The 14,619-nt window shown below is 40.7% G+C and overlaps 2 protein-coding genes across 2 annotated transcripts; one reads left to right on the forward strand and one right to left on the reverse strand.

Moving 5' to 3' along the window:
* Nucleotides 1-110: 110 nt before the first annotated feature.
* ube3b (ubiquitin protein ligase E3B) lies at nt 111-9,702 on the reverse strand. Its single transcript, XM_073466483.1, has 28 exons — nt 9,666-9,702; nt 9,176-9,256; nt 8,862-9,030; nt 8,612-8,729; nt 8,455-8,514; nt 8,249-8,353; nt 8,060-8,156; nt 7,872-7,957; nt 7,655-7,737; nt 7,443-7,548; nt 7,218-7,338; nt 6,906-7,083; nt 6,059-6,225; nt 5,792-5,959; nt 5,525-5,696; nt 5,321-5,439; nt 5,102-5,216; nt 4,540-4,639; nt 4,341-4,460; nt 4,091-4,267; nt 3,884-3,994; nt 3,661-3,798; nt 3,512-3,577; nt 3,352-3,410; nt 3,083-3,265; nt 2,885-2,996; nt 2,450-2,542; nt 111-2,343 (listed from the first exon to the last, which is right to left on the reverse strand). Exons 3-28 carry the CDS (start codon nt 9,020-9,022, stop codon nt 2,152-2,154), a joined length of 3,207 nt encoding a protein of 1,068 aa, XP_073322584.1. The 5' UTR covers nt 9,023-9,030; nt 9,176-9,256; nt 9,666-9,702; the 3' UTR covers nt 111-2,151.
* A 307-nt stretch (nt 9,703-10,009) lies between these two features.
* kctd10 (potassium channel tetramerization domain containing 10) lies at nt 10,010-14,617 on the forward strand. The gene is made up of 7 exons (XM_073466154.1): nt 10,010-10,070; nt 11,407-11,620; nt 11,710-11,879; nt 12,624-12,710; nt 12,823-12,875; nt 12,982-13,177; nt 13,302-14,617. The coding sequence occupies exons 1-7, from the start codon at nt 10,068-10,070 to the stop codon at nt 13,518-13,520; spliced, it is 942 nt and encodes a 313-aa protein (XP_073322255.1). The 5' UTR covers nt 10,010-10,067; the 3' UTR covers nt 13,521-14,617.
* The last annotated feature ends 2 nt before the right edge of the window (nt 14,618-14,619 follow it).

Raw genomic sequence — 14,619 nt, forward strand, 5'->3', positions numbered from 1 at the left:
AGCATGGGGCTGAGCAGATAATGATGAAATCTTACATAGGAATCTCTCCTTCCACACTGTACAGCAGCCAGTTTCACAGACACTTCAAAAAGAGATTGGAAACTTTGACATGAAGGGTGGGAACACGTCCGGTATCATTTTTATTATTTTTTGTACTAAAAGGGTGGATATTCAAAGTCAGCATCAACAGCCCACTGGTACATTTAAAGCCTACTCTTGACATCATTTTGAAACAGATGAGTGACCTCATCAGACGAGACAGACAAGCTTGTGAGGTATCTTTCATCCCTCCGGCACACGAACACACACTGCAGCGTAGTGTGTGTTTGTGAATCAATTCGCTGTTTTACGATTTTCTTGCTTGAAAAGATTGAAAAAGGAGGAGAACCGAAGCAAGGTCCTCCTGACTGATTAAATATTTTAATCTCATTAGTAGACTGTATGTTACTTCAACACAACCAGTGTCATTTATCTGTATTTATATATAATGGTTGCATTTTAATTATAATGACTTATTTGTTGTTTTCACACAGGTTAGTGGCCATAATATTACTAGCTAGAAACCTGGCATTGTCTTATCAACAAAAGTATCCACAGTCCTTCATGACAGAAAAATTTTTTTTGCATATTAAAGAAGATGGTAAAGATTTAATAATTTTCCTTAAACCTTTCTAAAGTCGCAGTCCTCTTTCTGGTTCATGACGATGACGTCTCTCTTCCTTAACTTTAAGATGTAATTGAACCCTGTGTAAAGTAATATTTAGGCTTATAAGGTAACATTCACCCTCATGTCCCTTTTCCCCAACAGTCACGATAAAACAGCAGAGAGGTGTGCAACGTTTCCATCCGAGGGGACATCAAATCAAGCAGTCTCATATGGTCGACGAACCAGTCCATGACATCATGTTGAGAGGTTTTTAAAACCTCTAAATCTTTTCCACATGGCTTAAAATGTCCAGAGATCAGAGGGCATCAGAGTAAAACCCTCCTCGGTTGTTGTTGTTGTTGTTGTAGTGGTAGTAGAGTGTTTTTTTGTTAGTTGGAGCAGAGAATAAGTCCAGGTACATAGCCCCCGTTTCTATGGCTTGTTTCCGATATACATGTTTATTGGTTACAGATTGACGTGTGAGAGCAAAGAGGGGGGTGGCATTAGATGAGGCACTCAGCATTATTCAAAGGTGTAGTGTGAAGTCTTAAGTTTTACTAGTATTATTACTGATTAACTTGACTTTTTTTTTGTTGGAGTGGAAGTCAAGCACAGGGCAGGTACAAATACATTTCCAGTTTTTCTTACTCAAAAGACAAATCAGCAAGGACATCTTTTCTACATCTAACAACAGCAGGATCAGTTTTTTTTTTCTGTCGTGTCAAGAAATTCTGCTGCGTCACCAGAACGGAGGTTAGATTTCCAAATGTAGTGTGATCAGGAAAACCAGAGGGCCGACACATCTCTCTCAGTCAACTGCAGTGTCTTTTACTGGGGAGAAATGGAGCAAGGTCAAAGTGATTTTCCTCGAAAAATGGGACATAATGTAATAAACACAGGATCACCGTTGTGAGCCACTCCTTCATGGGGGTTGAACACAAGACATTGATTTGTCTTCCATTTGTAAAAGATGCATTACGTTCAGCAAAACATTTTTAAGACTCATCCAATATCGGCTAAAAGTTGCTTGGATAATGGAGTCCAAGCTTGTAAGTATATTAACAACGCATCGCTTGGCTTCACTCGAGTGAGTCGACCACGTGTCTAATGGCTTGCATTGCATCTGTATTGCTTTCCAGTTCGCTTAAAATGGGAGTGTTAGATCCGAGAATGATTCTGTTAAGCCTGAGAAACAGAGATCTAGCCACTGGATATCTGTATTTCATCAAGTTAAATACACGACATATTGAACACTTGGAGTGGCAAAGGGAGATGCTAAAAATTGGATTGTGCTGCAGAAACAGCTTCCCCCACTTCGATGTGAGGGAGTGGACTTGAGTTGAGCAGAGCTCATCCAGTTTTTAAAAGAGACAAAAGGAGAGTCTGTAGGTCCTTAATGATGCTCCTTTGATGTGAAAGGCTCCAGTCCAGGTATGCCGAGCCTCGTGCTTGTTTCAGGCTGCTTAACACAACTCTCCTGTGAAGATTGTCCTGATGCAGCTGAGTTAGGAGAGCTCGAAGCCTGTGTTCATACTGATAGCGTAGCGTAGCTTGTCGCGCAGGATGCTCTTCTTGCTGTAGTTAGGCAGCTTGAGCAGATTGAAGCACGTTGATGAAGTGGGAAGTCGACCACCTGGCTCCTTCTTGCGAATAGTGAAAAAGCCTCTTAGAACACTGCCGAGAGTGTCTCCAGTGTCCTAGACACAGGAAATGCTCTGTTACTACAAGTATATCACACAGATGGAGGCTCCAACACAAATGTAACTTGCAAGCAGCATCGATGTCCTCCTTTATTATTCTTACCTGGTCGTCTGAAACTTCCACACAACGGATGGAGAAAGGTGGTTTGAGGTAGGCAAAACCCAGAAGAGGCGGCCTGGAGCAGCTGGTAACAAACTGTTGTAAGACAATAAATGAGACAATGATGAACAGGAGTCATTAAAAGCATTCAACTGTGACAGTTATGAATTAACAACAATGCCTTAGATGGAGGTCCAGAACTGATAACTACTGAGGTGCTCTCTTTCCTTAACCAATTTGGAGCCTGGTGAGCTTACATAAGGTGAAATAGAGTCAACCTTGAACAAAGTCAATGATTTAAAAGTTAATGTGGAATGATTAAAATAATACAATAGAATAATTATGATAACACAATATAAGAAGCAATACGAAACATGTTAAATGTGATTATTTCACGCCAACATACAAAAATCACTCGTCACAAAATAAACAATTTACTTTAAGGAACATAGCCCTCTCGTCGGCGGTGAAGTCACTTGACAGGATGTCCCACAGCCAGATGATGACACGATGGCTGCTGTGAAAACCTCCATAGTAGACGGTGTGTTTCCTGAGTGAGAGAGAGGAAACTAATTAGGAATGAGGATTTCAAGGAAAGCATAGATGTCTGATATCCTGACAGCGTTGATAACATACTTGAGGTCATCCAGATCAATCTCAGCGTTGTCTCCCGAGACGAGACGCTGCACCTCAGGCGTGGAAAACATGTGCAGCCACTCTGGGTTGATGATGCTGCGGAAGCCCCGAATGAAAGCTGCCGTCTGCTCCTTGATCTGCGTGTGCATCCGGAAGTGAGCCATGAGGTGGATGTAGCTGATCCTGCAGGAAATGGCAGGTTTATAGAGTACAATCAGAAAAAGGAGAACATTTTACATTTACAATGATTCAGTACCCTATGAACGTACTTGTTTTCGTTGGTGACTGGCATGGTTTTCCCCCCAGGAATCAGCTCATGACAGACAAGCTATAAGGGAACATAAATAATAATTAATAACAATAAATAATAAGAATTTCATGTAATTAACTACACTGTATTATCATATCGTCCACATTTTCCCTTCTTACCTGCCCCATCACATCCTCATCATAGGATAATGTCAGTCCAAGATCCCCTACATCTCCATCATAGCGCTGAAAAAACAAATAAAATGAAAGATGTGAAATATAAACAAATGTGCAAATTAGAGAAAAACTAAATTATAACTGAAGCTGACCTTAATGGAAGTAAGGTTCTTGTAAAACTCAGAGTCCAGCGAGGGCAACTCGTCGATGGAGCTGTAGAAAGTGCTGTGATGGTGACCCAAGACTTGACTGAGGAAGAAGGAGGCGAAAGGGACGTCCACGACAATGCCCTGAGTATGAGAAGTTACAGTTACACACTGAAGGTGTTCAGATAACAGACCAACAACTGAGGAGACTCAGGACGCACAAATATACCTCATACACGGCTTTCCCGAGCATCTTCCCCACAAACTCAAACAGCTGCAAATGGTTCTCATGGATGTACGATGTAGGCGAAGGATACAGCCGTTCATTTCCACTTGTAGTCTGAGGAAATTAAATATATCATACAAAACAGTCAAATCGATTGCAGCAGCAGGAGTGTGATGTTTTTAAAAATTCCTTTCCAGTTGCCTGACTTACCTTGAACAGGTTGAGAGCAGGATTGAACACTTTCTTAATGATCTCCTCTAGAAACTCTTTGAACACACCATCCTGATCGATACCGGCCTCGTCCACTCCCAGATCATTGACGAACTTCACACGAATGACACCTTTGATAGAATTAGCTGGTAATCGGCGGAGCTGGTCATATCCATCCTTAGGACAGGAAAATACAAGTGTAAGGCAGTGAGGTATGATACTAAATCTACTTTATCTGTTGGCTCCATACCTCTAACATCCGCGAGCGACGGATGGTGATGTGGGTGACATGAGGTGAAGCAGAGCTCGTCTCTATCAACCCCAAACTTTCTTTTTCCTTTGTGACAATGTTCCTGAAGAGCAGAACCCTCTAAAAGGAGACAGACGTTTATTACACAACTGAAATAAAACAACATTCTTCCTTAGATGAAAGGATCCCGTGTACTCACGTTTTTGTGCGGAATGACATGTGGGATGTACTGCAGTAACAGCTGGGCTCTTTTCTTGCCTTTCTCCAGCTCTTGGAACAACAGACTGGGCTTCAGGTCCCTGAATGCACCACAAAGATGTAAAGTAGAGGTTTTAAATGTAATCACAAAGCGGTCTATCCTGGAACAGACGGCTGACGTGTTTATAACATCAACAATTAGTCCATCAATCAATTAGTTAATTGGAAAAAATTAATTGCCAACTATTTTTATAATTGATAATTAATTTAAGTCACGTTTCATGTAAAAATGTTTTCATTTCCTGGTTTTAGCTTCTTAAATGTAAGAATTTTCTGCTTTTCTTTGTCAATAAAGAAAGTAAATGAAGAATATTCGGGTTCTGGACTGTTCGTTGGACAAAAGAAGCTATTCAATGATGTCACTTTGGGCTCCAGGAAATTGTGATTAGCTTCTATCTTTTTGTTTTGTTTTTACATTTTTACAGACTAAACAACTAATCAGTTCATGAAAATAATGGTTAGCTGCAGCCCTACATCAACACCTATTCAGTGTTTGTATTTACTTGCGCAGCCAGTGGTCGTCAGGGGTGAATCGTCGTCTGCAGTCCCGTTCATAAAGCACCATCAACCAGCCATGAACACTGTGGAACAACTCCAGTTTCTCCCCCTTAGCATTTTCTATTAAACACAACATTCAAATCAGCTTTTTCAATAAAAATATACATTTTTAAATTAGGTGCCATCATCACAACTTTCAAGATTCAGTGACGCCATGCACTCACCTAAGATGCCGTCCCATATCATCTTGTACACAAATGTGTTCAGAAATGAAGAGATGGTGATGAGTTCCTCTATCTTGAAAGATGTTTGTTCTTCATAAACTTCAATGTCATCCAGAATTCTGTAATACAATAACAGTGTGTATTATAATGCTGCAGCTACATCGAGGATCTTACACACAACACAGTAAGAATAAGTGAAATTACGTGATGAGGTGCCGTGAGCAGTCACAGAAGAGCATGAGCATAGCCAGGAGCTGCTTGGACTCTTCAGTGTCATTGTTCAGACACTCCATGAAGAGTTTGAGGCCGCCCTGAGGGCCGAGCTCACAGATGAAGGCCCAGAGTTTTGGCAAAAGATCATCAAGATGAGTTAGGCCTGCAGAGAAAAACAGAATGAACAGTTAGATACTCCAGGATGTTTCCAAAATACTGTTTGTGTAATATTAAAAAAAGCCAGTTTCTGGTACTGACCAGTGAGTATCTGGAGTCGTATTTGCGTTAATGTAGACAGAGCAGTCTGGTAGAGCACACAGATGCTGCACACCTTCTGAACCTCAGCTGAGTCAACCCTCTTCCCTCCGACTGGTTTCAGGATGTTTCGTACAGAGGCCGACTTTTGAAATGCTCGCTTGAACAGGTCTGTCAAAACAAAGAAACGCCAGAGATGCAGACAACCTTCAAGATCAAAAGATTGCACTCACTTTAAAACCTTAAGATAGGTTTGGGTTTATGACTCACTTTTAACTGGTAGATTGTTTTGTGATGTGCTGGGTTGCGGGGGTGGGGGAGTGGGCTCCTGACTCTCCAGCTTTTTAGAGAGGACGTCATTGAAGAGTGTCCGAATGACAGAAACACCCCAAAGGTACTGGAGCTGTTTAGTCACCAGCGGCATTGACTCATTCAGACTGCAGCGAAACGGGAGACAGAGGAGGCAGAGGGCACATGAAGTCAAGTACAAACATCTGGCATTAAGTAAACAAATAATCATGCTTTAAAAGGCATAACTGTTTAATATTCAGTCGTCATAGGCAACAAATTTCAAGCTACAGCTCTTCCCCTGGAAAGAGCAGGAGCACTGAGTAAGTCCATCAAAACATTTCTATGTGTTCCAGTTTAATTTTTGTGCTATTTAAGAAAGTAAAACAGTTACTTTTGCATGCAAAGAGCCTAAAACCTTTCCTCTGTTTATAGATTTTGAGCCTCTGAGAGCTCCTTGTCTATGCAGTTAATAGAAACAAGTGAGGTTTAGCCAGATAGCAAAGACTAACTGGGAAGATAGACTGCCTTATCTTAGATCTAGATTTATTTCAAGTCTCTTTGATTTAGTATATATATACACATGTATTATATCTTTGACATTTTTTGGTTTATTGACTTTTTTATTTCTTTACTTTGTTTCATATAGTGAATTCACTTGAATATTATTGTATAATTTTTTCATATAAATAATAGAATATAAATAAATATAAACAATATACAGTATGCCTCATCTTCGGCTCAATAAAAAATATTTGGGTACACATCTTTGCAGTTTATGAATATTAAGGTGCTGAATTTCAGCAAAAATCCAAAGTATTTCACTGACCCATAGTCGACAGTTTGGGAGAACCAGCCCAGGACAGGGTGCCAGTGGGTAAGGTTGGACTTCTTTTGGGATACATATCTCTGGCAATAGGACAGCATGTCGGTCAGGTCCTTCACAAAATGGTTGGCCTCCTCCTCAAGGACTTTCTCAGTAAGGTAGCCCAAGTGAATCAAGTTGCCTATCAAACATGAGAAAGATGAAGTCACAATGGAGAAATTAACAGTCCACATTACACTCGACGATTCTTTCATCCAAACGCGACTAGATCGCATCGATGAAAGTACAAGCCCGTATTCAGTCAAAATAATTTACCGAGTAAGCAGAGTGTGTGGCTCCCCTCGAGACACACACAGATGTCCAAACACTGTTCTTCCCGGCTGAGAAACAGAATGAACTTCCGCAGGAGGTCATGCATCTGGATGGACGCCATGCACTGTCGAGAGAGAAGCAAATTAAAATCTACTCTCTGATAGTTTAGAATTATCATATATAGTGGAATTAGCATCAACAACATGTGACCTATGAGGGTTTTTTTACCTCTGGAGTGAGGACATTGAGGTGGCAGACGACGGCTGGAACTGACATGATGTGGATGAGGAATGATCTTAGCAGGTTGTCGGAGAAGTGGGCAGCAATGACTGGCCTGAAATATATTAGATTTTTGTTAAAAGATGGGCCTGCAGATAAAACCACATGAAGACAAAGCAAACTGGAGATAAAGGCATCTGAATTACCAGCTTCCACCTCACCTTAATGACAAAGTGAAGACAGCAGTCAGAGTGCCTTTGGAGAGAGACGGTTTAGAGCGAGCCAAGCCATTTGTCAGCAAGATCTAAATAAATGAGTTAAGATAACAAACAATGTGCATTTCCGTTATACGTTTGCACTGAAGAAGAAAATAGGCGAGACACAGGACTTCATTGAATCTTGACAAAATTGAAAAAAGTATCGGATGTAATACTGAACCTGCAGCATTGAATAGAATCCCTTTTGATTGAGATGGCCCATGATGTTTTCACAAATCCTTGTCAAAGCAGGTCTGAGAGCTTCTCCTTTAATAATGAGGGGGAAAATATTGTGTTTTGACTTTTGCAGAGAGCATGTCCTACAATAACAAAAGATATGTTTATCATACTGCTTGACTTCAGACTTACCCTTCCCTCTGACTATCCGCCAGGTTGAAGTGTCTGTGAATGTCACCAGCATGGTGAGGTACAGCGTTACCAGTTTATTGTCCTGAAGTATGTCAGGCTGCAAATCACAAAACAGACAGTGATGTGTACAATTCAAGTCATAAATTAATGCCAACATGGCATTTTCTTCTGCTTCAAATTAAAACCAACCTTTAAACATTTCAGTCGCTGACAGCAGACCCACAGCACATCTTTTATCTGTTTGAGCCAGGGAATGGTGAGGTCTTTGGAGAGAGCTAAGGACACATACCAAACCTGAGAGACAAACATGAGATCAGTTACTGATAAAATAAATAAAAATCACTTTATATAAAAAATGTTTGGTGTTTTCAAGGTATAAACATATGCACACTAACTTTAGGTTCATTTTCAACCTCCATGCTGGCAAGGATAGCACGACAGAGCTTTTCGAACCGCTGCGTGATGAACAAAATTACAGTCGGTTGAGTCTTTCAAAAGCCTAATGAGTATTATTATGAAAGTGAATTGATTTTTTACTACTTGTGAACTCACCATCTTATCCTCTTGCTGGTATATAAACAGCAATTTCCGGGCAATTTTGAAAATCGACAGTGCATTTCTTTTTGACGTCCCAGTTTCAGCAGCTTGAAAATAATCATCAACCTCTTTTCTGGTGAGACACAGAATGAAAATACGTGAACATGAACCTGTTTTATGATGTTCAAGGCAAAGATACTGAACTCAGAGCTCTTTAAACTACAAGTGGCTAATAAATCTGCAGTGAACACAATCTGAGGGATACCTTATTTGCTTCTGGAGTCTGCAGCGACAGAGAAACCTCCTGATCAGGGCTTGGATGTGGGTTGCTGCCTTCTCCTTGTCCTTCTGTCCTCGCCTCTCCTCCCTGGCCTGCCTGGCTTTGTCCAGGAAGTCGGACTTGGAGCTTTGAGGAACAGTAAACATTGTGCAGCCTGGAAAAGAAGAATTTCACCCGGCTGTGTTTTGAAACTACACACTGACCATCCGCGGTGATATCTACAGAGCAGACACGAACACCATCCCCAGTGACTGCCCCATCATCACATTGTTTTTGAGTGAGCATAATAGTGCACTTACCTGCGCTAGTCCTCAAAATGAAGGTTTTAGTCTGGCCTCCAGGCTCACCTGGCGCTATACTTCCTCGGTCATCTGGTTGTCCTTGAAGTCCAAGCGGAAGGAAAGCCAAACAAAAAATGAAGACTAACTTGCCATCTCTGTGTACAGCAGCGGGCGATACAGTAAAGATGGAGCTGGGATAGTTAGCACACAGGGCTAGTTCGCCGCTTGTCGGCTCGATACGGTCTCAGTGAGAATCTTTTCGCGTTCATTTAGCGATATTTGTCATCGTTGCGAGGTTAGGTTTGATCTAGTGTCGATGACAACCTCAAAAACACACGGAACATACCGTTTCGAAATGTAAACAATGAGAGGAGATCCGTACGTTGACTGCAGCCATTAATCCCCCCCCCTGTGTCGCATTAAATGATTCCGGGTTGGGTTTGTCTACATATATAAATCATTAAAGGAGGATATCCGCCGATAAAAGCTCTGAGATGTAAGAAACTACCTTTCGTTCGTGTCGCTAGAGCAGCAACTTTATTTCTGATGGCGGATAACGCCGCCGTCCGGTGTGTAGGGTGGGTGGCGCGGGGACTGTTTTCACTGTTACACCTCCGACAGCGGAAATGTGCAGGCTAAAGCTAGCGCAATTAAAACTATATTATTCAACGTGAAAACTTAAAGTGAGCGTCTGCATTGTCACTTAACTCTCCTTTGAGCGCATCTTGAACACTCTCCAACTCTTGTTTAACGTAAAACAAAAACAACGCTAACGTTAGCGGTCCCTTTAAACCGAGCACTGGGACGTTGACGTCATTTTTTTATAACTGCGCAGTGCTGGACCGGAAGGAAGTGGGTGTTAGCTGACTGACGTTAGCAAGCAACAATTAATAAGTCGGTTGCGGCTTCTATGGTAAATATTCTCATTTTTTTAATCAAACTTCGTGTACAAACACGCTCCTTGCGTTATGTAGAGAAAGTTTAACGATGAATGTCAGAGCGTGTGTATCTCGTGTCAGATTTGTACTCATATAGGTAACTTTAGTTAAAGCTAACTAACCAGCTAGCTAGCTCATTAGCCGCTCTGGCTAAAATCAAATTACTCCTGACTTTAGCCGCTGGATTGATGGATGCGGTTTGGTGTTTAGCTACTTTATAAAACAGAAGACGGGTGTGGACTGTCGTACATGTAATAGCGTTTAAGATTAGCGTTTTGAGAAAGGATAGCAGCCGTATAGCAAAAGTCGGTAGTCCTGTCTGAATGGTCTCTGCCTTGTTCCAGCTTTTTCACAGCCTTGTCATGGCAGTCTGAACTTGATAATACTGAATTTCTCCTTAATTTGTACCATCAGTATGAAAGACCCCAGGACATGGAGTGATTTTATGTTTTTTAAATTGTCATATCCTGAACAGACGTCTATGACTACATGAATAACATTTTTATTATAGCTTTATACACAGTGTGTAATCATGTAGTTAAACATTTTTTCCAGAAAACCAATCATTTTAATAAGACAGTCGCCTCAGCTGTTATTACAGATTCAAATGAGAAAATTAAATAAAATAGATGAGATGTTACCGTGGTGGAAGTTCTTATTTAGAAGTGAACAAATAAAAGATTAATCACAAAGGTCGTCTTTGTGTAATTTTAATAAAGTGGTATAATAAAAGTGAAAGTAAACAGAGTCAGCTAATTTCAGCTGATAGGCCAGGTCATAATTCACAGTGCTTAAAGGTGTAATAAAACGTGAGGTCATGGTCGATATGTGAAATAAATGCAAATGATAAATTTTGCTATTACGATCACATGTTTTTAACTTTGCAGGGTAAATGATTAAAGTGATATTCTACACTTTTTCTTATAGTCAACAAATCTCATCAGAATAACAGCAATTAACTCATCTTAGTAACTAAAAGCCTGTCAGAGCTTATTTGTCTGAGTCTCCATCACTGTGAAAATGGACACTGTGATTCATGCTGACTCAGTCTGACATATACTGTCCCCCTCCCATCAACACTTGCACCTTTTTAAAAGTGAAATTTTATATCAGAAGCCCAGTTAAAAAATAATTTCTCATATAGTTACAACAAATGGGCTTTAGACTTACACATGAATTTAGGGAAGTCAGAAAAAACTGAGAATAACACCAACCTAATCCTTAAAATGTTACTGGATTTATCACATTAATCCAGTTACATACCAGCCCTGACTCAGGTTTCACTTTATATTTCATTATGTTCTGTTCCAGGAAGATATGTCAGGAGAGAGTGTGGTGAGCTCGGCAGTGCCGGCAGCTACAACCCGGACTACATCCTTCAAGGGCTCCAGCCCCAGCTCTAAGTATGTGAAGTTAAATGTGGGTGGAGCACTGTACTACACTACAATGCAAACATTAACCAAACAGGACACGATGCTCAAAGCCATGTTCAGTGGCAGGATGGAGGTCCTCACAGACAGTGAAGGTGAGCTGTTGGTGGACATATTTAAATTATATGCAGTGCACTGGATAGGATCCTTTACTAACTTATGTTTCACGGTTTTAAATCTTTAGGTTGGATCTTGATTGATCGCTGCGGGAAACATTTTGGAACAATCCTTAACTACCTTAGAGATGGGGCTGTGCCGCTCCCAGACAGCCGACGGGAGACTGAGGAACTGCTCGCTGAGGCCAAGTATTACCTTGTCCAAGGCCTAGCTGATGAATGTACAGCTGCCTTGCAGGTACCATTACCAAAAAGGGCTGTCAGTTATAGACAGAGCAATGTATCAATACTTAATCTGTCATCATGTCGTTGGAATATTTGTTAAAGTAACGCCACAGAACTATTACTTTGTAATGTTTCTTTGGAATAATTTCTGACAATTCTTCACCTTTCAAAAGTTGAGTTTTTAATTATCAAGTTTAAATTAAGATTTTGATATTAACTTAATTTCAGTGGACTGCACTGTACCGAATATCCCACCAATATTTTTTTTTTAAAACTACTATGGTGGAAAATCATTTTAAACTAATGTCATCAATTCTTGGTGACAGTAACTAAAACAAAGATCCTTAGTAGGGCTTTTCACACTGCATATTCTTAGCCCAGAGTTATCTTTAGCTTTCTTAGGTGAAATGTTAGTTGACGCTTACATTCTTGAATGATGCATGACTGTTCTGTTTACTTAAGCCCCCATTCACACCACTACCTTTTAGCCCCAATTTTAATGGCATATTATTCTTAATTGTTCTAAAGTAGAGCCAGCAGCATTGTTAAAGAGCTTTCTCAGCCTGGGGCTCTATGCTTGCAGCTCTGGGTGGAGTACAGTGTGAAAAGCACATTTGTATTGTGGGGGTTGCTAATCCTTCACCATCTGTGCCACTCTGTTCCAGCAGGTGGAGTCCATCCTCTTGAATGTTGCAGTTTAGCAGGCAGAACTTTTTAATGGAAAAAAAACAACATTTTTTCTTTATTTTCTCTCCAGAACAAAGAAACTTATGAACCCCTTTGTAAAGTGCCTCTGATGACATCATCTAAGGAAGAGCAGAAGCTTATTGCAACGTCTAATAAGGTAGGTTATGTTTTTTTTTTTACATAATGTGCTGAATGTGCAGTGTTGAATAGCAAGAGAAATTTCTTATTAATGTTTTTCTTTTAAAATGCAAACCTCTTTGTCTTCACAGCCTACTGTCAAACTGCTGTATAACAGAAGCAACAACAAGTATTCATATACCAGGTGAGTCCTCTTCAACTGATATGAGGCGATAGCATGTTTAATAAAAGAAGGATGGAACAAGTTGTTTTGATAAATGCCGGTCCTGTAACTCTCTCTTCCCCACCAGCAATTCTGATGACAACATGCTGAAAAATATTGAGCTGTTTGACAAGCTGTCATTGCGGTTCAACGGTCGGGTACTCTTCATCAAAGATGTGATCGGGGATGAGATCTGTTGTTGGTCATTTTATGGCCAAGGACGCAAGATTGCTGAAGTGTGCTGCACCTCCATTGTTTATGCTACAGAGAAGAAGCAGACAAAGGTAGATTTGTGTTTGTAATATCCCCACTCTGAAGAGTTCTTTGCTGTTTTGTGATCATAGAGCTACGGTATGTTGTTTAAATATCTTTGTTAATCTCTTGTGTAACACTCTACTTGTCTCCCAGGTTGAGTTCCCCGAAGCTCGAATCTATGAGGAGACCCTCAACATCCTCCTGTATGAGTCCCATGATGGGAGGGGTCCCGACAATGCCCTGCTGGAGGCCACAGGGGGCGCTGCAGGGCGATCTCATCATCTGGATGAGGATGAGGAGCGAGAACGAATTGAGCGAGTTCGTAGGATTCATATCAAGCGACCTGATGACCGCACACACCACCACCAGTGACCTTTTCTCCCTCGACCCGTCGGCCTGTGTCTCTGACCCTGGACAATCTTTGCACCACGCTTGTGCCTTACATCACCCAACGCCTCTCTGTCTCACTTTTACTCTTTATTTTACCAGCTTTTTTCTCCAGGAGACTACTATGAGATGAGTGTCATGCAACAGTGTGTAGTGGTGAAGTGATTTTTGAGTGTTTGTTTGTGTCCACTTGTTGTCTTTGTCGTGTGGTCTGAGAGGCTGTAGTGTTTTGTTCTCTGTTTGTTAGTCATGATGACTTCTATCACTTTTTTCTGCTAGCGTGCAGAATACCTTAGACGTGTTTGATAGCATTTATCACTGCAGGTGACCAGTTTTACCTGCGTGTGTGAATAAAAAGAATATAGTATTGTTGGTATAAATCTTGTGATTTGAGGTCCTAACATTAAATTCAGGAGAACAAGAATTGTATCATGAAAGCAGCTAAAAAATCGATGTACATAATTTTTGCTTCTCCTTAACACGGTTCTGACGGGTCCACTCTAAGGTCATCAGTGGATTACCTAGATGTTGTACACCATGTAGCCACATGGTGGCAATGTTTTTCTCTTAGAATATGTTACCAAGGTTACTCTGTGGCCTGCAGGTAATGGCAATTAAACCTTTTTTTAAGATTTAATAATTTTTGATACACTTAAGATATCACAGTTGGGTGCAACATTTCACTGTAGTGCTTCTGTCATATTTAGTTTTAACATTTATGCATTTTCCCTTCACTCCACTAAATGTTCATTATTTTCAGTGGAGGGAACTTGAGATGTGACCTGAGGTGTTAAATGTACCGGGGTGATTGAATGATGGATGCTGAGGTTGAAGTGAATGACTGTAACCAGAGATCTCCCTGGCAGGGAGGGAATCCTGTCTACAAGCTTTTAACAGGGAGAGAAATTAGACCTATCCTTCATCGCCGCATTCATCAGAGAATGTAGTGTTTGCACACGATGGGTTTGAGTTGAAATATGTCTAACAATCACAGTACTTGTAGGTCTGTTGTACAGAAGTCAACATATATGTATGTTTTATATTTATACATACTTTATCACAAATAAATTTCTACAAACATTCT

Source organism: Pagrus major, chromosome 5, assembly GCF_040436345.1.
Source record: "Pagrus major chromosome 5, Pma_NU_1.0".
NCBI lineage: Eukaryota > Metazoa > Chordata > Actinopteri > Spariformes > Sparidae > Pagrus > Pagrus major.

What these genes read in the sequence shown, in the direction of transcription:
- ube3b (XM_073466483.1), bottom strand. Translation starts at nt 9,022, where the DNA reads ATGTTTACTGTTCCTCAAAGCTCCAAGTCCGACTTCCTGGACAAAGCC. An exon ending in AAACAATCTACCAGTTAAAA is followed by an intron (nt 5,960 to 6,058) that starts GTGAGTCATAAA and finishes TTGTTTTGACAG; the next exon opens with ACCTGTTCAAGCGAGCATTT. An exon ending in GTCGCTCGCGGATGTTAGAG is followed by an intron (nt 4,268 to 4,340) that starts GTATGGAGCCAA and finishes TCCTGTCCTAAG; the next exon opens with GATGGATATGACCAGCTCCG.
- kctd10 (XM_073466154.1), top strand. An exon ending in TTATTGCAACGTCTAATAAG is followed by an intron (nt 12,711 to 12,822) that starts GTAGGTTATGTT and finishes TTGTCTTCACAG; the next exon opens with CCTACTGTCAAACTGCTGTA. An exon ending in AACAAGTATTCATATACCAG is followed by an intron (nt 12,876 to 12,981) that starts GTGAGTCCTCTT and finishes CTTCCCCACCAG; the next exon opens with CAATTCTGATGACAACATGC.